Below are 22774 nucleotides of genomic sequence, written 5' to 3'. Positions count from 1 at the left end.
ATCAGAGACCCTTGCAGGGGTCACAATGATACACATAAAGCATGAATACAGCATAGAGAGCTGAAGAGCAGATCTTCACCAAAGTCCCATGCAGGCATCACACTGATACACATAAAGCATGAATACAGCACGGATAGCTGAATAGGGGAGCTTCATCAGAGCCTCTTGCAGGGGCCACACCGATATACATAAAGCATGAATACAGCATGGACAGCCGAGGAGGAGATCTTCATCATAGCTAAATGCAGTTTTCACACTGACAAATGTAAAGCCTGAATACAGCATGGACAGCTGAAGAGTGGAGCTTCATCAGAGCCCCATGCAGGCATTACATTGATACACATAAAGCATGAATACAGCATGGACAGCTGAAGAGCAGATCCTCATCAGAGCCCCATGCAGGCATCACACTGATACACGTAAAGCACGAATACAGCACGGATAGCTGAATAGCAGAGCTTCATCAGAGCCTCTTGCAGGGATCACACTGCCACTGCCATTAGCAATGGTTACATGGAATAGACTTAGTTTTTGGGTACTTGCCAGGTTCTTATGGCCTGGATTGGCCACTGTTGGAAACAGGATGCTGGGCTTGATGGACCCTTGGTCTGACCCAGTATGGCATTTTCTTATGTTCTTATATACGTAAAGCTTGAATACAGTATGGATAGGTGAAGAGAAGATCTTCATCAGAGCCCCATGCAGGCATCACACTGATACACATAAAGCATGAATACAGCATGGACAGCTGAAGAGCAGATCTTCATCAGAGCTCAATGCAGTTTTCGCACTGACAAATGTAAAGCATGAATACAGCACAGACAGCTGAAGAGTGGAGCTTCATCAGAGCCCGATGCAGGCATCACACTGATACACGTAAAGCATGAATACAGCATGGATAGCTGAAGAGTGGAGCTTCATCAGAGCCCCATGCAGGGGTCACACTGACAAATGTAAAGCATGAATACAGCATGGACAGGTGAAGAGAAGATCTAAATGAAAGCCACATGCAGGCATCACACTGATACACAAAGCATGAATACAGCATGGACAGGTGAAGAAAAGATCTACATCACTGCCCTGTTCAGGCATCACACACTGATACACTCCCGTAGAATCCGCTTTCCCACGATATTCACACAGAGGAAACATCTCCAGTGGTCTCTGAACCGGCCTTTGAATCCTGACCATTGTAAACGGTTACACCCATAAGGCTGGCTGTATGGGGGATGGGGTGGAGGCTCGGCTGGCTTACATTTGCAGAATTTGTATGGGGTTTTTTTTTATTGCATTGTAATCCACTGTGAGGGTTAACAAAAGGCGGATAATCAAGTCAAGTAAAAAAAAACAAAAACCAACAACAAACACAGCACGGACAGCTGAACAGGAACTCGAGGAAGCTCAGGGCTGAGAATGTCCTTAAAGATAAACAGAGCAGAAACGCCCCCAGGGTCCATCCAGCTCAGCGCCCCCCGCCCAGAATGGGGAGAGCCCAGGGAGTGAGCACGAGGTGCGATGCGGGCACCTGGGCTCTTACTTTTCTTAGGGAAGCAGGCAGGAAATGAGAACTACAGGTCCCTGCATGCAATGGGCTAAACCCAGGAACCTGAAGCCAGGTGGTGACTCGAGGTCTGCGGCTCTGCACCATCTGGTTCTACAGGGAGCCCGTAGGCAGCCCCCAGTTTTGTGCAACTTGGGATAAAAGTTATAAAACAGCACATAAGCCGGTGAGTCCACGATGTGGGCAAGCCTGAGGGCAGCACCGAAGTGCACACCTGGGACACGATGAGGTCAGATCCTGAACAGCTGGGCCAGGGGTTTCTCTCCGGCCGAGCTCGCCTCTCGGAGATTTCCTCCACGCGAGCAGCTTTGCACGGGATGGGAACCGCACTAAAGAAGGGATGCGTACACCCTGGACGGATTCACAGCTAGGGTACAGACGGAAGGAGGGTGAGGGGAGCCCCAGGGTGCACCAGAACGCAGGAAGTACTGCGACCAAAAAAAAAAAAAAAAAGCCCCAAACATGCCTTGCACTACACCAGGAGGCACCAGACAGACTGCAACCCAAGTCTTTCCTTCAAAAGTCCACATTCCCTTCATTTTTCCCTTACAAAAATAATTTTTTCCATTTAATATTTTCCTACTGGAAACCGAAGGTCCCCGTGTGTGTTGCTAGAGTGCCGTCTCGGCGATGCTCTTCCTGCCGCTCTGCCACTGGTTGGCATCCAGGACGGTTCCCCGCGCAATCACGGGACTCGACGTCTCCTCCCCCGGGCCGGAGGGCCTCTCGGCGCCCGCTCTCGCCACAAGGTTGAGCGCTTCATACTCCTCCGGGGAAGGAGCCCACTCAGGAGCGTGGGATGAAACTGTGAAGGGGGAACCGGCGGACGATCAGGGTGCCCAGAGTTCAAATCCTGCTTCGCCCCAGACTCTCCCTTGGGCAAGTGCTTCATCCCTCGTTGCCTCAGGTACCCACTTAAAGCGTAAGCTCCTGGGTGCAGGAACTTATTGTACCTGGATTCTGAAAGCGACGCAAGCCACTTGGAGAATCCAATTCTTTTATTTCATTTATGTCTGGTGAAGATGCTCCAGAAAGAAGAGCAAGTTACTTTATTATAAGGGGTAGCTATGGTTTTCTCTAAATAAACGCCAGCTCCACACAAACACCCAAGGGTCAGATCTGCACCGTCAGCCATGCTGGTTAATGTTTACTTGTCTCCCCATCTGTAAACTATTGGCCGGCATTCGCTCTGGTCATCGGCTGCATGCCGAAGACATTCAGTTCTGTATTCAAGCTGAATCATCAGGGAAAAACATTGCAAAAAAGCAACAGAAGGTTAGGAATTATTAGAAAGGGAATGGTGAATAAAACGGAAAATGTCATAATGCCTCTGTATCGCTCCATGGTGAGACCGCACCTTGAATACTGTGTACAATTCTGGTCGCCGCATCTAAAAAAAGATATAATTGCGATGGAGAAGGTACAGAGAAGGGCAAACCAAAATGATAAAAGGGGATGGAACAGCTCCCTATGAGGAAAGACTAAAGAGGTTAGGACTTTTCAGCTTGGAGAAGAGACGACTGAGGGGGATGGGATATGATAGAGGTGTTTAAAAATCTAGAGAGGTCTAGAACGGGTAGATGTGACTCGGGTTATTTACACTTTCGGATAATAGAAGGACTAGGGGGCACTCCATGAAGTTAGCAAGTAGCACATTTAAGACTAATCAGAGAAAACTTTTTATCACTCAATGAACATTAAGCTCTGGAATTTGGTTGCCAGAGGATGTGGTTTAGTGCAGTTAGTGTAGCTGGGTTCAAAAAAGGTTTGGATAAGTTCTTGGAGGAGAAGTCCATTATGGCTATTAATCAAGTTTACTTAGGGAATAGCCACTGCTATTAATTGCATCAGTAACATGGAATAGACTTAGTTTTTGGGTACTTGCCAGGTTCTTATGGCCTGGATTGGCCACTGTTGGAAACAGGATGCTGGGCTTGATGGACCCTTGGTCTGACCCTGTAAGGCAGCTTCTTATGCTCTTATATTCAGCAGCACTAGGTGTAGCTTGACATAACGTGAGTATTTATTTATTTATTTTATTTAACAGTTTTATACCGAAGTTCTGGGTAACAGAGTTACTAACCACTTTGGTTTACATTACAACAAAAGATTGACAGTATATAGAATAATGTCTTACAAAGAACATGGAAATAGAACTTGGAAAACATAAATAATAATAACTTGAAAAGGGGAAGGAGAGTAATTATATACAAAGTGGTGGACCGTCCCTGGAGATCCAAGCTGAGATATTGAGGTTTAAGATTAAGAGAATGCTTGGTTGAACAACCAGGTCTTTAGTCTTTTTTTTAAAGGTGCGAGTCGATTGTTCACGTCTAAGGTCTGGTGGGAGTGAAGTTCCAAAGATTAGGACCCGGCAGTGGAAATAGCTCTTTGCTAAGTGAAGTCTTGAGAGGATGGCTCTCAGCGTGCCTTTCTGAGCTTGTCTCGTCGGACCGGAGGTGGAGTGAAGCTGTAAAGGGATGGAGAGGTCCATTGGAGTGGATTTATAGATGGATTTGTGGATCATTGATAGGAATTTATAGAGGATTCAGTGTTTGATAGGGAGCCAGTGAAGGTTCTTTAAGATGGGAGTAATGTGGTCCCTTTGCTGGATTTAGTTAGGATCCTCGCAGTGGCGTTTTGTAACATTTGCAGAGGTTTCAGAGCATTTGCGGGTAAACCAAGCAGCAAAGAATTACAATAGTCTATCTTCGAGAAAATGATTGCTTGTAGTACATATCTGAAGTCTTGCAACGATACCGGATTATTTACATCGGGTATCATCAGAAGGAAGAGCCTGTGAAGCAGAGGCTGCATCCCGAGTGGCAGCGCCCACTGCCGACAGAGGCTTTCAGGCACATATTACATCCTTTTAAGGTAGAGGATTTCGGGATGGGTGAGAATCGTTTCTCTTACAAAGAACTGTACTTTGACTATTAACGCCTCTTGACCTACAATAACAGAAAGTGAATCCAGCCATCTGCTAAATCTGTATCCAAGCCTTCCAGTAAGTAAGGGCTTCATTTTGCTCGCTGCTCGGACTCTCTGCTATTCCATGGCCTTCAGCGTCCTGACATGCGCGAGACTTTCAGCAATCGGCGAGGCTTTTCCATTCGCAATGCTTCTGGAACCGGGGCACCACCGAACGGCACCGCACTTCCAGACCCCGCTCCCGTTGAATGAAACGCGGCAGACGAATCGGGCACTACGCACGCAGCTGCCAGCCAGAAGGTGAGAAAAGGGCAGGGGAACGGAGGAGGAGAGGCAGGGGGAGGAGTGATAGAGGGAAGGAGACGAGGAGACGGCAGAGGGCAGAAGGAGAGGAGAAGAGGCAGTGAGAGGGAGTAAGAGGGAGCAAGGGTTGGAAAGGAGCAGCCACAATCCTGGGAGGCAAACCCAAGGACCCAGGCAGAGGAGAGGGGACGGAGGCAGCGAGCAGGGACGGCGCGATGACGGGACCCTGGGTGGACTGCAAGGCCTGCTTTTCGGCACATTTTGCTTCCGTCCCCGAAACGCTGGAAAAGATGATGTGGATTTCCTAAACGAGAACAGAATAAGTCAATGTGGCTGGAGCAGGTTACTGGCAAACAATGTAAACTTCTCGTGAACCCCTAGGCAATATGGAAGTTGATGTCACTGGGCACTGGCTGCGTGCAGCAGTCCGGGCTTGGTGCTCAGGCCTGCTCCTGGGAAGGACGTGTGGTGTGGGCGACTCCGCGGGGCTTGGAACTCCTCTCACGTGACTGCCAACAGGGCTCTTACTGAGGTGCAGCGTTACCTGCCGCAGATCTCGCGGCGAGCGCAGCCACTGGAAGAGCGTGCGAGAAAGAAACCACGATGGCGAGGATTAATGATGGAGCAAGAACGTGGAGGGAACATTTAAAGAGCCATTTCTACTACAAGTATTTTCTTCAAAATCCCAGGACGCTCCAGTTCAATCGTAGGAGGTCTCAACATCTTAAGCAAATGAGCTAAAGACTTTTATTCTCCAATTCACTCATCCCTGCACGTAAATTCGGTGTAGTGCGTGCAAACATAACCCGGCCTCGTCAATAACTGCCGAGGAAAAAACTGGAAGAGATTAGTGCAGGATGGGGAAACGCACGATTGCTCCTCACTTACGTTTCGTCGGTGAAGGCGATCCCGAAGTATTCTTTCTCTTTCAGATTGAAATGCGAAGCCACGAGATCAAGCAGCTCCTTGGCCAAGAGTTTGGGCTGGAAAGAAAAAGAACATCCCAGTTTGCATTTTGTGTGGTAAACGTCTCCCGCAGGAAGGATGCAAGTTCCCCCCAAGGACACGAGCCTCCAACACAACATTTCTATTCTAACATCCCACTGGGGCCAACCATCCCCGGCTGAAAGAGAGGAAGGCGTAAATCAAGGGGACACGCAACAGCAAAACCCAACCATTGACACCAGCGGCCGCCACGTAATGCCCAACGGCAGCCACACAGAAGTATTGGTTTTAATGAATACAGGGCTTATTCTCTGACAAACGGACGAGGGGAAATGCAACCAAGACTTGATTACAGATGGACTTGGAAGAGAAGTTCATGTTGCTAACCTTAGCTGTAGGAAAGGCCATTATTCTCCATGTCAGACCCCCTCAAACTACCCCTCATCCCCCCCCTCCCCAGTCCACCTCCCCAGTGTGGCGTCGCCCTTCTGAGGCAGAGTTACAAGCAGCTTCTCATTCTCACTACCAGGCAACTCGTTTTAATGCTTTGGAAGGATTTGCGCACTTCTTGAAAGTCAAACGAGCACCAGAAAGAGCCTTCCTGAAAGTCTGCTGCTTCTGCTCTGGCCGTTGGGGAGACTCTTGCACTTTTTGGGGAACATGTGTAAGCTCCAAAACTAAGGAGAACTGCTCTCACCAATTACCAGCGCAGTTCATCGCATCTGGCGCCAGCGATGTCACAGACGCTCATGGAATGCATTGCCGTCATCCGTCGCAATTCCGACGTGAGATACGAGCACGCCAGTGCAATACCTCTTGCGCGATGTAACACTGCTCTCTATTTTCTTACAGCAACGGGCAAAGCAAGAGGCCAGCAGGAGGAGGAAGACGGAAGAGCCCTAAATACCGCCACCATGGAGAAAGGAGAAGCACGCGCCTGCCTGCTGCTCTCGATGCCTGAAGGGTTGCACGCTTTGCTATTGCGGGCTCTTGTATAAGGTAGATCGAGCTCTGCATCCTCGGTTCTCAATCGCTTAGGGGTAGATTTTATAACATGCGCACGCTTCCCGGCGCTCACACAGACGCGCCGATTTTATAACATGAGCACGCTTCCCGGCGCTCACACAGACGCGCCGATTTTATAACATGCGCGCACTTCCCGGCGCTCACACAGACGCGCCGATTTTATAACATGCGCGCGCTTCCCGGCGCTCACACAGACGCGCCGATTTTATAACATGTGCGTGCTTCCCGGCACTCACACAGACGTGCCAGCGCATGTTATAAAATACGTGGGCTGCGCGCACATGCGCAGACTGGGAGGGAACTTTCCTACCCCCTATCCATACTCCCTCCCCAACCCTAAACCCGTCCCTTTCTGGGATTTTATTTTTGTTTTGCAACTTACTTCAGATCCCGAGCTGAGGCTGCGCGCACCGGCTGGCTGCCGGAGCGCGAGTCTTCGGGACAGCGAACAATGGCGCTGTGTCAGCCCCCCCTCTCCTGGCCCGCCCCTTCAAGGAAGCCCCGCATCCCGGGCTTTACGGGCCTGGCCAGACCCCTTGGAAAATTGGTTTGGCGCACGCAAAGCCCGTACTTTATGCACCCCAGGGCTTTTAAAATCCAGACTTTAGGTTTTTTTTTTTTCCATAGGAACGGAGCAGTGAACGTTTCTCAAGGCTCCCGAGACCCTGCAGGACCTGCGTATAACGTCGCTTGCCTCTCTTCGTGGCCACAGCCGGCGCTCTCTATTGTGAGCAATCACTGCAGCCCAATCACCCGAGGAGGGACACGGGCAAGCCAAATTCATCAGAAGAGGGAGCTGCTGGGCAGACTATCTTACTTTCGATTTGTTTCGAATTTCATTCTTTAGGTTTTGTTTAAAACCTGTGCTTTTTTAGCAGGCACTGACTGACGGGCAGTCTTGGATGGGGCCTCTTAACCCCGATGCAATCTAGAGCAGCCCTGGGAGCGGTGACTGGCAGAGCCCGTGACTCGCAGCCTTTATAAATGGACACTTGTGTGAAGGCCGGGACCTCAGACAAAGCCGGGTGTGTCTCTCTGAAGGGAGCAACCCCCGGCAAAGACCTGGCAGGATGACTGGGTTTCGGGCTCTGCAGCCCATAGGTACTCCTTGGAGGGTGGGGTGGAGGGGGTTTCCCTGGGATGTCTCCCTTTTAACCCTAATATTTAAAAAGGGCTCCGGGGTGATCCGGAAAACTATAGAGCGGGGAGCCTGACTTCAGTGCCGGGAAAAGTCATGGAAACTGTTCTAAAGGATAAAATCACAGAGCACATATGTATTTATTTATGTATTTATCGAGTTTTGTATGCCGTCGTTCGGTTTTGCCATCACAGCGGTTTACAAAGTTACGATGTTTCCAAAAACGGTTCAAATGGTTGCTAACAGAAGATAAACTTTATGAAATAGGTTTGTAGATTAAACAAAATATTACAGAACTGAGAAATAATCATAAGTTTCTTGGGTCCATCTGTTTTCCTAGGGTTATAGGAAGGGAGCGGAGTTTTGAGTCAGTGGGTGAGGTGATAGGCTTTGGTAAACATCCATGCTTTTAGCTCTTTTTTGAAAGTTTTTAAGTTTTCTTGTTTTCTGAGTTCTATTGGGAGGGTGTTCCAGAGTTTGGAGCTTCCAAGTGAAATTGCTCTCTTTTGAGTTGAGGTGAGTTGCTTGGATCGAGATGGTAGGATCTTTAATAGTCCTTTATTTGCTGATCTGAGGTTTCTGTTTGGAGCAGGCAATTTATGGATGGACTAAGCCAGTTTGTTTGTTGTTCATATATTATTTTATGAAGTATGGATAGAATTTTGTATTCAAGCCGAAATTTTATTGGGAGCCAGTGTAGAGATATAAGGGTAGGAGTGATGTGATCATGTTTTTTAGATCCAGTGAGTATTCTTGCAGTTGCGTTTTGCAGGATCTGTAGTGGGCGAATGGTATTAAAAGGTAGGTTGAATAGTAGTCCAGGCTGGAAAATATGAGTAGTTGAAGGACTGATCTGAAGTCGTTGGGGGAGAGGAAAGGTTTTAATTGACGTAATGTTAGGAGTTTGTGATAACCGTCTTTCATTTTAGCTGTGATGTGATTTTTGAAGGAGAGTTCTTTGTCAATTATGACTCCGAGGTTACGTGCATGATTGACTGGAGTGATAGCCACTTTTTGGTTTATTAAGCTGAGTGTAGGTAGTTGAAGAGAGTTGTTCTTTCTGTCCAGTATGATTATTTCAGTCATCAAAGTTTAGTACGAGTTTCAATTTGGTTAGTAGTTGTTTTATTTTGTTTAGGTAGGTGGCTGTTTTTTTGTAGGTTTCTTCGAATGAGTTGGTTTTTGAGATTAATATTTGAATGTCATCTGCATATATGAAGTGGGTTAGGTTAAGGTTTGATAGGATGTGGTTTAATGGAACACAGTCAACATGGATTTACCCAAGGGAAGTCTTGCCTCACAAATCTGCTTCATTTTTTTGAAGGGGTTAATAAACGTGGATAAAGGTGAACCGGTAGATGTGGTGTATTTGAATTTTCAGAAGGCGTTTGACAAAGTCCCTCATGAGAGGCTTCTAAGAAAACTAAAATGTCATGGGATAGGAGGCGATGTCCTTTCGTGGATTACAAACTGGTTAAAAGACAGGAAACAGAGAGTAGGATTAAATGGTCAATTTTCTCACTGGAAAAAGGTAAACAGTGGAGTGCCTCAGGGATCTGTACTTGGGCCGGTGCTTTTCAATATATATATAAATGATCTGGAAAGGAATATGATGAGTGAGGTTATCATATTTGCAGATGATACAAAATTATTCAGAGTAGTTAAATCACAAGCGGATTGTGATACATTACAGGAGGACCTTGCAAGACTGGAAGATTGGGCATCCAAATGGCAGATGAAATTTAATATGGACAAGTGCAAGGTGATGCACATAGGGAAAAATAATCCTTGCTGTAGTTACACAATGTTAGGTTCCATATTAGGAGCTACCACCCAGGAAAGAGATCTAGGCATCATAGTGGATAACACTTTAAAATCGTCAGCTCAGTGTCCTGCAGCAGTCAAAAAAGCAAACAGAATGTTAGAAATTATTGAGAAGGGAATGGCAAATAAAACCGAGGATGTCATAATTCCTCTGTATTGCTCCAAAGTGAGACCACACCTTGAATACTGTGTGCAGTTCTGGTCACTGCATCTCAAAAAGGATATAATTGCGATGGAGAAGGTAAAGAGAAGGGCTACCAAAATGCTAAGGGGCATGGAACAACTGCCCTAGGAAGAAAGGCTAAAGAGGTTAGGGCTGTTCAGTTTGGAGAAGAGACGACTGATAGAAGTCTACAAAATCATGAGAGGTCTTGAACAAGTTAATGTAAATCAGTTATTTACTCTCTCAGATAACAGAAGGATCAGGGGGCACTCCATGAAGTTAGCAAGTAGCTCATTTAAAACTAATCAGAGAAAATTATTTTTCACTCAACGCACAAATAAGCTCTGCAATTCATTGCCAGAGGACTTGGTTAAGGCAGTTGGTGTAGCTGGGTTTAAAAAAGGTTTGGAAAAGTTCCTGGAGGAGAAGTCCATTAACTTCTATTAATCACTAGGAAATAGCCACTGCTTGTTGCTGGCATCAGTAGCATGGGATCTTCTTAGTTTTTGGGTACTTGCCAGGTTCTTATGGCCTGGATTGGCCACCTTTGGGAACAGGATGCTGGGCTTGATGGACTCTCGTTGTCACCCAGGATGGCATGTTCTTATGTTCAGCACAGGGCCTGCCAGTTCACACACTCAGCTCCCACCCCTCGCCTGGGTGTCCATGGTAACTGGAAGCCCATGTGGAGGAGAGGGCATTGCCAACACAGGACCTTTCAGCACGGGAACCCTTCAGGTCCATCGCTGAATTTTGCTGGTGTTGCCACGGCGGTGGGGGTGGCGCCAGGCCTGGATGGCACTCCGGCGCTTATGTGGTGAAAGCCTAAACCCGTTACTGCTTTAGAGGTTCCCTGGCTTAAGCTGGGGCTCTGAGCTAGGCTGGGGTCTCTGGAAGGGGGTCCCATGCAGGGCGGCGTGCGGAACTGGGCTCTTTCAGAGTCGCGTCCCCTCTCCGCATGTAAAAATACACACGAGGCGCCATGACACGCAGAGAGAGAGAGAGAGAGAGAGACGGCGTTGCCCGGCGCAGAGTCGGGGAGAGGTCAGCACTTCCGCACCGAAACACGGGATTTTACCGGAACGAGTACCGCACGCACGGCAGGTGCGAGTTCTCTGCGCGGACTTTTTCTAACCCGGTCTTTAAACGGGAAAGGAAGTGACAGAAATCCTGTGGGTGCCGCTTTATACTTCTGTGCAGAGTTTAAAAGTTGCCCTCATACAGTTCCTGTCCGTGGATGATAAAGCATTTGCAGTAAGCACACACTGTATTTTTAAAGAATGACTCCGAGATAAGATTTTTGTTTTTTTCGGGCTACAAGCAAGTTTGGCATGGAAGATACCAACAGCCAGAAGCAGAGGCCACAGGGACTTTTGGCGATGCTGTAGGGGGAGGAGAGTGCCTAGGGTCTGAGCCGTTCTTCATCACTTGCTTGAGATTTCTCCGGCCTCAGGAACCTCTTTCTGTCTTCCCATCAGTCCCAGGCACCGATGTCAACCCCTCTCCACACTCCCACACCGCCCTCGCTGGCACACAAAACCTTAAAGGGGCCTGGTGGCTGGGAATTTATCTTGAGGGAAATGACTTTGCATTTGAGTTTGGCTGCGGCAGAGGTTTATTAAGGGCATTTGGTACATTCCTGGGGGGGTCTGGATGAGAAGGGCGGTTCTTGATGCAGATTTCCTACAAGAGCTGATGGGGCAGTGAGGGGCCCTGCAGCTCCACGTAGGGCATCAAGACCAAGCCTTGAGAGGTCGGTGGGGATCGTGACTGCACTTGGGTACTACTGAAAGGCAACCCACGGGACGTGCCTGAAGAGTGCCGACCGAGAGGTCTGTTTGGATGAGGGATGAAACTCTGGCACATACACAGCCAGACAGACAGACGCAGGAAACGCAGCAACGGCTCTGCTCAAATCTCACAAGCATCAGGCTAGTCCGGAATAACCCAGAGCTGATCGCACTTGACCTTTGCACCCTTCAACCAAATGCTGAGCATTTCAAGCTCAGCGATCTCCCAACGCGGCGCGCGCCAACAGTCCGGACTAGGGTTGAACTTGCAAAAAGTGGCAATCGTAACTCTTAGCAGGAGAAGGAGCTGGGCCGGCAACCGTTTGCTCTACCCAGAAGTGGGGGGTCGTGCGTGCGGGCACCGCGATGATATCAGAAATTTCCTGCACCACATAGGGTAGGGGGGCGTTTTTAATAACGGAGGCTTGCAGGGGGAGCGTCTGGCTGGTGACCGATGCTGGGAACCCTGATTTAATCGGCGAATGTTAATACCGTTCATCTTGGACTGCCGGAAATCATTTATTTATCAGGCGCTTGCCGAAGGCGGCCTACGACACATTTCTGGAAATCCCAGAGGAAGACGATGGGGCTGCGGTCGGAGGGATGAGAGAGGAGACAGATGCGTCCAGCTGCAGCGAGACAACCCCCTGCCTCTCTGCCAGGTCCCACCTACACCACCTGGTTTCTGTTTCCAACCCGCAGAGATCGGCGCTGAGCTCGCAGATGAGCCAGCAGAGGCCTAAGCGTTCCCGTGCACCCCAAAAAGGGGCCACATAAGGCCGGGCACTGCTGGCTTAGGATAAGCCCCTCTGCTGCGGCCTAGCAGGCGTCCCTTCCAGAGGAGGGCGGCAGCTTCTCTCAGGGAAGAGACCACGAGGACCCTGGCTGCGCGCCAGGCGGGCTTCCCTGCGGACGCCGAGGACGCCGGGTCAGGCTCCGAGCCGCGTCCGCAGCCTCCCGCCAGGGCACTCTGCTAGTGCTACAGGAGGAATCGCAGCTGGACGGGCCCTAGGCAGCCACCGCCTCAGGAAAAAAAAACGCTCTCAGAAGGACGGCGCACCGGGTCCGACGGCCACGAGCCCTAAAGCACAGCTTCCCCCCCCCCCCGAATCTCGGGCTCATCATTCAGTTTCTTAAACAGGTTTCAAATGCCTTCAGAAGGCAAAGTCATCCCGTGTTTCTTTACGTTTGAAATCCTGAGGTTTTCCATGAACCTTTTTTTTCTGCAGCTTTCTGGCTGCTCTTTGCCCCCTTTTGACTTCAGAACTACCCCACACGTTCACCATCGAAAACACATTTCGGGATCTTTTCGTCGTCTCTTCTAATTCCCCCCCCCCCCCCCCAGACAGCACGCTCTACCCCCCCCCCCCCCCCCCCCACACAAGCGTCTCTGGCCGGCTTCTTAAACACACCCGTGGATGCTCAACGCGTCCGCCTCAGAGAGCGGAGGGCAGGGAACGGCAGCCGACGCATTTCAAGAAGTCAGAAAGCTCGTGCAAAGTCTTCAGTACAAAAAAAAAGAAAATGCTACCAGCACGAGACTAGGGGCAAGCAGGCAGCGAATACTCTGGGCCCAGCCGCTTTAGGACACAAAACCAAGCTCCGTAGAGCGAGCTGCGCCGCCAAGCTCTGCCGCGTAAAGCCACAGGCACAGGCGGCTTGGATTGTGGTTGTTTTGGGATCTATTCCAGCAGGATGATGGGTGTATTACCGGAAATCTAGGGAAGCAGGCGGGCTGGGAACTTCGCAGCACGGCTACCAGGCCGTCAGGCGTCACAGCGCTACCGAGCCGACTTCCACGCTTCTCCCGCTCAGAAGTGACGCTGGCTCTCACGCTTATATCGGGCGTCTTGCCGGACGCCGCTCCGAGCAGTTTGGAAGAGGGAATGTCGAGAACGCCAGCCAGATTTCTGCACCGCATTACCCTTCCCTTCCTGGCTGTGTCCCACGTGCTCCGCAATTCTACGGCAAAATTTCGAAGTAACGTCTGGACCGCTCGTGGCGAGCGAGTCCAAGAATCGCAAACAATTAAAAGCAAAGCTCTGGATAGCAAGGGCTGCTTGAATCTTGTAAGACTTGTGTTGTCGCAGGCACCTTACGCACCGAGTGAGTTCACTTTGTGCTCTAACATAAGCACATGTTTTAGACGTAGGGAGAGAGCAGTGGAGGGTGGAATAGAATCGGCTGGGCCCTACGAGACGGATTTAAGACGAACGCCTGTTCCGTACAAATCCGCACATTGCTTCTGAATTTGAGAAGGATTTGAACCGGAGCTGCGGGGGGAACCTCTGGAGGGATGTGAGAGACAGTGGTAAGCCAGCAGGTCGTGGTGATCTGCTTCAGGCTGGAGAGCAGCACCACCTCTACAGTAAAACCACCCCCTGCTCTCCCAACCAACCAAGTGCAAAACATTTCCCCCTACCCTGACGCCACCCCCGGAGCCGCCCACCTTTCAGTGACATTAGGCGCCTAAATACATTTTCAAAGGGGCCTAGCCCCAAATCAACCTCCTAAATTTGCTAATTTATAGACACCTAAGCCCTAATTAGATGCCACATAACAGGTCGGTGGGCTCCTTTTTCCTGGCTTGTGCCGCGCTGCTAGCAGCGTGTGGGGCGCGGAGAAACAGCTACGGGTGAAATCTCTGGCGCTGCACAATGCTTGTGAGCGGAAGGTGCAAACCCGCCGCCGTCGGCTCACTATTACAGCCACATTTCCACGTAGAGTTCCCCGCAGGGCAAACAGAAGACGCAGCGCTGCAGGGCCCAGGGGGCTTACCCGAGCGACCGGGAATATCCCTGGGGGCTTCCATCCGGCTGTCCCTGGAACTCCTCCTGGGCTGGTTCTCGAAGTGCAAGGTAGCCAGCGAGTCCCAGGGAGGGCACAGACAGCTCATCCAATTGCAGATGAAACAAAAAGTTTAAAAAAAAATCTCCCAAATCCTGTACAATTAAAAAAAAAACTCTATTAAGGAGCCCACGCAAACAGCCGCTGCTCGGGCCAGCCACGGTTTCAGTCACGACAAAGACCTGATTTATGCTTGGACGGAAACAAAGGTTAACAAATAAAAATACCTTTTTACTGAAGTAAGAATCCATTTCTTGGCCAGCGTCTGAGAGTCAACGCTCTCGGCTTCAGGTCAGAATGCAAACGACCTGATTTACGCTCATCTTCAAGTCACTGTCAGCAAAGCTTCTCTCTTGCACTTCCTCACAACTCGAGGAAGCTCATTAAGCTAAGAAGGTGGCACTGACGCCTGTGATCTTTCTGCTGTTACTGCTACTCTTTATTTTTATGTATTTACAATATTTATATTCCACCAATTCACAAATCTTGGTGGATAACAATGGTACGGTACTTAAGTTAAAGCAAACGGCGTTACAAGGCAAGTTATGCAGGTGGTTTCCAGAGATGCTTAGCATATATCCTACATTACTTAACAAACAAACCAGAAGTCTTGCAGGCGGACAGTACCCGAACATCATCATGATACCAAGGCTTCAAGAATGGAAAGCCTCGGAAAAGACAGGAGCTTCAAGCATCCTTATAAAACGTGAAAGGTCCTTGGCACCGATTTCTTCTGGTCGGAAGCCCTGAACATACTACTTCTTGATTCTGTTAACCCAGTCCCCTTTAGAGAAGGACTTTCTAGGCGGCATTGGGACGATGAACAGAGCAACTGGCCTGGCTGATAAGAACGGACAGAACCAGGTTGTGTTGAGGTTTGAAGACGAAGGGGAGAGCTCTGAATTTGATCCGCCATGAGACTGGTGGCCAGTGCAGGGGAGAGACATCCTCACGCCAACGCCAAAGCATGGATGAAGCGAGCGGCAGAGTTCTGGATTAACCGAAGAGGTTTCAAGGATGAATCGGGAGACCCAAGAAAAGAACATTACGGTAGTCAAGAGAAGAGAACGTAAGAGGCTGAGGAACTGTATGGAAATCAGACCGACCCAGGAGAGGTTTTAGCGAAAGAAAGAAGAAAGCCAAGAGCAGACATAAAGTCCTCAAGCGATCCAGCAGGATGCTGGGATCTAAGGCTGAGGATAGATCTCCTAGGAGCTCCTTGCAAGATAATCTAGTGCAGAGTTTGCTTGGGTCAGAAGTATATGGTCTCACCACAGAAGTGCAAAGAGTTACCCTGAAAGCAGGGCTAGAGAATTCCCTCCTACAGGTGGCTCAGAGGAGACAAAAGCCCCACTTATCAAGCGTCCAAGTGCAGAAGAGACCTCCCATAGTCAGGAGAGCAGCAGCTATTCTCGGTGCCGCTCACCTACCGATCCACATCTCCATCCCGTGAGAGCTGGGAACGTGGCTGTTGAAGTAGTGCTCACACCCAGCCTTCGGACAGAAGCCAAACCCAATCGCAGGACGTAATGAAGCACTGACCCGGGGGGCTTCAGGATGGACCTTTCTCTGCCGTTTCTTCCTGAGAGCCCTTCCCATCGTTTCTCTCATCCTCCTTCAGTGGTGCATCAAGGGTCCCGGCTGACATGGGACCAAGGGGATAGAAATCCCTTTTTCTAAGCCATGCGACTGAAACATACCGGTCACACCCCGTGCTATTACTGGGTCTTCTAATGCAGCTTAAAGAGAGGTTCATTTGCACAATCGGTTGTTTTCTTTACATGCACCAGGTAGGAACTGGAGGGTATTTTTGGTGTCTATGACAGAACCTTACACACCTTTCTTAGCAGGACTGGTGAAGTTGCAATCCTGTGCCGTGTCCGCCCCCAAAGACCAGAAGTGCTCTCCATATATTCTGTCCCAAGGTCTCGTGCAGGGGTGGGGGTGGGGGATGACACACAAGAGTATCCTGCCCGGGGTCCCATCGCACAGACAGTGGGAGGCAGGGAAAACCCTTCTGAAATCTGTAAAACCAGGATCCTCAGCATAACAAGGAAGACCTTTAACGGAATCCACTCAACAGCAGCGACTATAAATAAAAGAAAACTGGATCGGAAGGCGTCAAGCTATAAAGCATTAACGCCAACGGTGGGCATCAGCCCAGACACCCAATCTGCCAGCGCCAGTAAATAACGCTTCTGTCTACGCCGGCCTCTTTTGTCTGGAGCTGCTGACAGTTCACAGCTTTGACGGATGATGACAAAAAAAAAAACACAAAGCAAGCCCCTACCTTGACAAGGTCAACCGCAATGATTACAGAGGTCACTGGTTTTTATTCTGAATATTTCATCCTATTCCTACAAAGAAGCTAGCTTTAGGCGAGTAATTGAACTGGACAGTTTCCCCCCCCAAAAACCATTTCTCTTTCCAACCGTGAACCTCGCAAACTCCGGAACTCATCCTCTGCCCAAATCACATGGCGAGATGCCGACACGGATGCTTCCCAGAAGCCGTAATTCCGCGTCGCTTCCTTCACTCATCGCAAAAAAACCCAGCACATTTCACTCTTCCAGGAGCCGAGGCCATAATTGTATTCCGAGACTCTTCCATTTACAGTAAAATACACATCACACTGCGGGCAGGACAATGCTAGGTCAATTTCAAATCAATACCGCTTCCTGTCGTTCTGGCGTGCGAGTCAAGGTCCCTTCATTCTCTGATGGCAATGAATAAAATTACCTGCGCTCACTAAAAATAGACAGCGCCTGCAAATCTGTGTCACAGTTACGACGCTGAAGCGCTGGTGGGATGAATAATTCAGCCTGTGGCTGGACACGGAGGCTTGCCATGTGAGTGACCACAGAGAGTTACGAACACCAGGCTGCCACGCCAGCAGAAATATTTTGCAGCGTCCTAATAGGGGGCTCAGGGATCCGGGACCGCATGACCCCCCCCCCTTTCTGTCGGGACTGGGAGCGACGCGGGGGCGGTGCACTGAGGCCCCCGGGGAGGGAACGCGCCGGCCATCACCAGCCGGTGAGTAACGCCGGGGTGCAAAGGAGGCAAAAGACAAAAAAAACATATAAAATGCTTGCCAGTTAGGTTGCCCTGGCCTGAAAACCCACCAGCGGCCGATTTCACAGGGCACGGCTGCGGTCAGTTACTTCAGCCACCTCGCGCAGACCGGAGCCCGAGGCAGGGACGGCTAACAGAGAAATGGCCTCGCGGGACCTCAGCCGGGACGGATTATGGCGCGGGCGCGCTGTACGGAGGACTTGCTAGGCCTCCGCGTTAACTCCCAGGGAGGGGAAGCACCGCCGCCCCGTGTGACGGCGAGAGCGCGCGTCCGGTTCCAGGGAGCCGTAGGCAGGCGACTCGGGGGGGGGGGGGGGGGGGGGGGTCACACGCGAGGCAGTCGTGGGCTTCTTTGCCTCTGGTTTCCCCGCCCTTACCCTTCTTCTCACTTTGTACAAGGAGCTGATGTATTGTACCTTCCGAGCTGTCCAGCGCCCCCTGCAATACTGGGCTTCCTCTTTGGCGCGACTCGGTGTGACCCCCGCTCTGGATCTCACAGGTTGAGATCCGGATTTCCAGACGCAGCCCCGAGCTCAGGGGCGCCCCGCAGTCTCTGAAGTGGGGGAAGGGGGCTGGAAGGAGCCGGACCGGACCCGTGCAAGGCTGCGTAGCGCGGAACCGGCTGCAGATCTTGCCGCCGGGTGCGCCGGTGCCCGCAGACAGAAAGGCGCGACGAGGCGGCGCGGGCTCCTCCAAAGGCCGTAACTTCACTGCAGCGGTCGAGCAGCGGGGTCATGACCCTGACTGACCCTGACGGCAGAGAACGAAGGGCACCCTGCTTTAGGAGCGAGCTTGAGCGCCGCCACGGTGCGCGCGCAGAAGAAGCCCACGGAAGACCCTGCCCCGACAGAAGAGAGCGAGTGCTCACGCGCTTGAAACTCACTGCGAGTGAGCGAAGGCTCGGGAGCACTCACTAGACAGACCCTGCTCATTGTGCAGCTGAGGGCGAGTGATCCTCAAGTTTCGCTGCAGTGCTGATGGACCGGCAGGGCACTTCCAATGCCCCGTGCCCCGCCGGTGACATGGACGCAGATTGCGCAAGGCCCCTAGAATCGGACCAGGCCACACCCTCCGTTCACTAGGGGGCCCTGCAGAGGCGCCGGCAGTGCGGGCGCTCTGAGCTGGGGCCGGGAGATTCACACTGACAGTCAGGGGAGCCTGTGGGCTTGATCTGAATTTATTTCTCCCCAACAATCTATAAATAAAGCCGAAGAACGTTAAGAGGGGGGAAAATATATGTGAACGTAGCTGGTCACAAGCCACTCTTTCAGGCTCGGCGTAACGGGGGCCTGTGGCAGGACCCCTCACTGCCTCAGATTAATGCCGCGATTGTGTTTTACAGCTTCCAGCAATAATGCCGTCTTTGTGCCGGGCTTTCCGTGTCATGGCGCTGCTGCTCTCTCCAACGAGGGCTTCTCACACAGCCGAAAGCTTATTTCAGTCAGCTTGGCTTGGCTTGGGGGGGGGGAACCGTCATAAAATACAGCAGGAGATTAAGTAAAAACTGCAGGCAGACAGCTCTCAATTTATCTGGGAGAGAAAGCGGGGCTGCCGGGCGCATTCTCTTATTATGAAGGGTGAAACACGGTGCGCCAGGGATGTGACCTGCATTATCTGCACCCGGCGAGGTGAGAACTCCGACCGCCTGCACCCTCATGATCCAGGGGCGGGTAGAGAGCAGAAGCGGTCTTCATACGTTTGGAGTGTATGATTTGGGGGGCGACTTCTCCACCTCCCGCACAGGCAGGAAAGCTCGCAGCGCCGACAGCCGCGACGTTTCCTTAGAGGGAGCGCGCGATGGTCAGCAGGCAAAAGGCCGATAATCAGAGCTGCGGTAGCGCAGACAGGAGGAAAGGTTGTGGGGGGGGGGGGGGGGGTGGCCTGGGGGGTGCAGCTGGTTCTTATCAGTCGACGGCTTCCACGTCTGCCAGGTCAGGGGCACTCGGACTTGAACAGCTAAACACAGCGACAGCCCAGGCCGTCATCCCGGCCGGCCTGAACGGTGTCGTTACCGGATCGACACTTTCTGGACTCTCTCTCTCTCTCTCTCTCGAGGTCTCCCGGGCGGCAGAAGGCGGTCGTGGAAGCCACGGGTTAGGGTTTTGGAGTGCGCCAGCCGCTCACTCCCCCCCCCCCCCCCCCCCCGTATCCAGCCATACGTCCCAGGCCAGTTTGCCTCAGGCGCATTTTTTAGGCATAGTGTAACAGCGGGCCCGCTCCAAAATGTGTTCAGTGTTACGAGAAATGACCTCGGTAATGAACGTAACCCGACACACGGAGCAGGGTGCATGGGCCGGAGGCATCTGTCGGTTTTCAAAAGGAGCTGATTTCCTGCTGGGTGGAGCTGGGAAGGAAGGAACAGGGAGGCTGAGGGAGGAGGACCGGGGGAGAAGGGCAGTCACATCTTGCAAAAGGAGCACATGACGTTTAGGGGAGAGAGAGAGTCTCCGATGAGGACACCCAGCAGAGGTTTGGAAAGCAGGGCCAGGGCCCATACTGGCCAAAGAAGCGAGACGACTGGCGAGTCCGGCGCCGCGTCTCTTCCCAGAGGCTCAGCCTGAGCCCTGCACTTGAGAGGAAGTCGGATGCGGTTTCTCCAGACTCGGCTTGCTCGCGGGGCCAGCATCTCTGCGGCTCCAGAAAAGATTTGTGCACGGCCATGAACATTATAAGTGCACCTGCGCTTGCTTCGTTGTTCCAGCGCCTCCGGTCGTCTTTTCCTGCCTCCAGGGACCAGAGTCGGGGGAATTCTGAGCAGAGAAGAGGCTGCCATCCCACATCTGGAGTTTGCAGGTCCGAAAGCGGGGGAGGAAGGGAGCGGAGACGAAGGGGTGCGCAGCGGATCCATCACCAATGCCGAGTGGATTCAGCCACCGCACAGACAGCAATTTCCCCGAAGACACACTTCATGGTCACTTTCACATTACAAAACGGAGACTTCACGGTGTGGAAGCAGGTGGGAAGATGAAATGATAAACTCCTTAAAATGAGTCACACTAGCGGTCCTGAGTGTATAAACGTGTCTGGACAGAATACATGGCTGGGCTGGGGAACCGGGAGATTATGCATGGAACAGCAAGGCAATTTCATTCTAAGTTATACTGTGAGCAACTGCAGAAGCTTAACGACCGATCAAATTATTGGAAAAACAGACTGGAGCCGAACGTGAAATGTTGCCTGAAGACTGAGCTGTGGTGCAGACGTCCACTCCCAGGCCGGCAGGGGAGGCCGTAGAAGCTGGAGACACCGCAGCCCCCCACTGGCTGTGCTCAGGGGGAACCATCGTCCCGAGCCTCTCTGCCGAGGACGGTCACGGCCATAGCTGGACTGGATGGGAGGCGAATGGCAGCCGGAAATCAAGGCTTACAGAGCCGCTGCCGCAGAACGAGCCAAAACCACAGAAGGAGCCGGAGCAGCCTTCTGGGCCACTCCACCTCCTCGGGGGGTTGCACCTTTCACCTAAGCTCTTCCTTATAAATATTTTCTTTTGGTCTGGCAGTTTCTTCCTGCTCCTGTGGGCTCCAAGCTACCAACAGAACTATCAATAGAGTAAAGAGTTCAATTTAAATTCTGTGGTTTGCATTTTCTGAGCAATTTGGTGAATAGTTATGTTTCCTTGCGTGACCTTCATTTTAAGTTTTCTTAGCACTCGAAACTCAACGCCTAGTCTGAGCTGGAGCAAAGTTTCCATGGCTAAAATTAGTCTATGGACAGATGCTGGAGCTCTAGGGCGGGGAATGCACGAGAGTGGGTGTGATACTCGACCCAGTGCTCACTAATGGGGATAATGTCTCTGATGTTCATGTAGGGGCTTCACCTGAGCACCAGTGATCATCAGACGTATGTGAGCTTCGATCTAGTGCTCACTAATGGGGATAATGTTTCTGATGTTCAGGTAGGGGCTCACCTGAGCACCAGTGATCATCAGACGGTATGTGAGCCTCGATCTAGTGCTCACTAATGGGGATAATGTCTCTGATGTTCAGGTAGGGGCTCACCTGAGCACCAGTGATCATCAGACGGTATGTGAGCCTCGATCTAGTGCTCATTAATGGGGATAATGTCTATGATGTTCGGGTAGGGGCTCACCTGAGCACCAGTGATCATCAGACTGTATGTGATCCTCGATCTAGTGCTCACTAATGGGGATAATGTCTCTGATGTTCAGGTAGGGGCTCACCTGAGCACCAGTGATCATCAGACTGTATGTGAGCCTCGTCCTAGTGCTCACTAATGGGGATAATGTCTCTGATGTTCAGGTAGGGGCTCACCTGAGCACCAGTGATCATCAGACGGTATGTGATCCTCAATCTAGTGCTCACTAATGGGGATAATGTCTCTGATGTTCAGGTAGGGGCTCACCTGAGCACCAGTGACCATCAGACGTATGTGATCCTCAACCTAGTACTCACTAATGGGGATAATGTCTATGATGTTCAGGTAGGGGCTCACCTGAGCACCAGTGATCATCAAACGGTATGTGATCCTCAATCTAGTACTCACTAATGGGGATAATGTCTATGATGTTCAGGTAGGGGCTCACCTGAGCACCAGTGACCATCAGACGGTATGTGATCCTCAAATCTAGTACTCACTAATGGGGATAATGTCTATGATGTTCAGGTAGGGGCTCACCTGAGCACCAGTGATCATCAGACGGTATGTGAGCCTCGGTCTAGTGCTCACTAATGGGGATAATGTCCCTGATGTTCAGGTAGGGGCTCACCTGAGCACCAGTGATCATCAGACGGTATGTGATCCTCGTCCTAGTGCTCACTAATGGGGATAATGTCTCTGATGTTCAGGTAGGGGCTCACCTGAGCACCAGTGATCATCAGACGGTATGTGATCCTTGATCTAGTGCTCACTAATGGGGATAATGTCTCTGATGTTCAGGTAGGGGCTCACCTGAGCACCAGTGATCATCAGACTGTACGTGAGCCTTGATCTAGTACTCACTAATGGAGATAATGTCCCTGATGTTCAGGTAGGGGCTCACCTGAGCACCAGTGATCATCAGACTGTATGTGAGCCTCGTCCTAGTGCTCACTAATGGGGATAATGTCTCTGATGTTCAGGTAGGGGCTCACCTGAGCACCAGTGATCATCAGACGGTATGTGAGCCTCGGTCTAGTGCTCACTAATGGGGATAATGTCTCTGATGTTCAGGT

At 51.1% G+C, this 22774-nt stretch overlaps 1 protein-coding gene across 1 annotated transcript in view; it reads right to left on the bottom strand.

Moving 5' to 3' along the window:
* The window catches only part of LOC115082393 (FERM domain-containing protein 4A-like), a gene marked incomplete at its 3' end in the record, with an annotated part of 104574 nt that overhangs the window by 45964 nt on the left and 35836 nt on the right, over positions 1 to 22774 (bottom strand). Inside the window, exon 3 of the mRNA XM_029586612.1 lies at positions 5684 to 5778. Within this exon, the coding sequence (XP_029442472.1) occupies positions 5684 to 5778 (95 nt within the window). The remainder of the gene's footprint in view (positions 1 to 5683; positions 5779 to 22774) is intronic.

The sequence above is a fragment of the Rhinatrema bivittatum genome, unplaced genomic scaffold, assembly GCF_901001135.1.
Source record: "Rhinatrema bivittatum unplaced genomic scaffold, aRhiBiv1.1, whole genome shotgun sequence".
In the NCBI taxonomy this organism is placed as follows: Eukaryota; Metazoa; Chordata; class Amphibia; order Gymnophiona; family Rhinatrematidae; genus Rhinatrema; species Rhinatrema bivittatum.
This window is presented reverse-complemented; position numbering and strand designations above follow the sequence as displayed.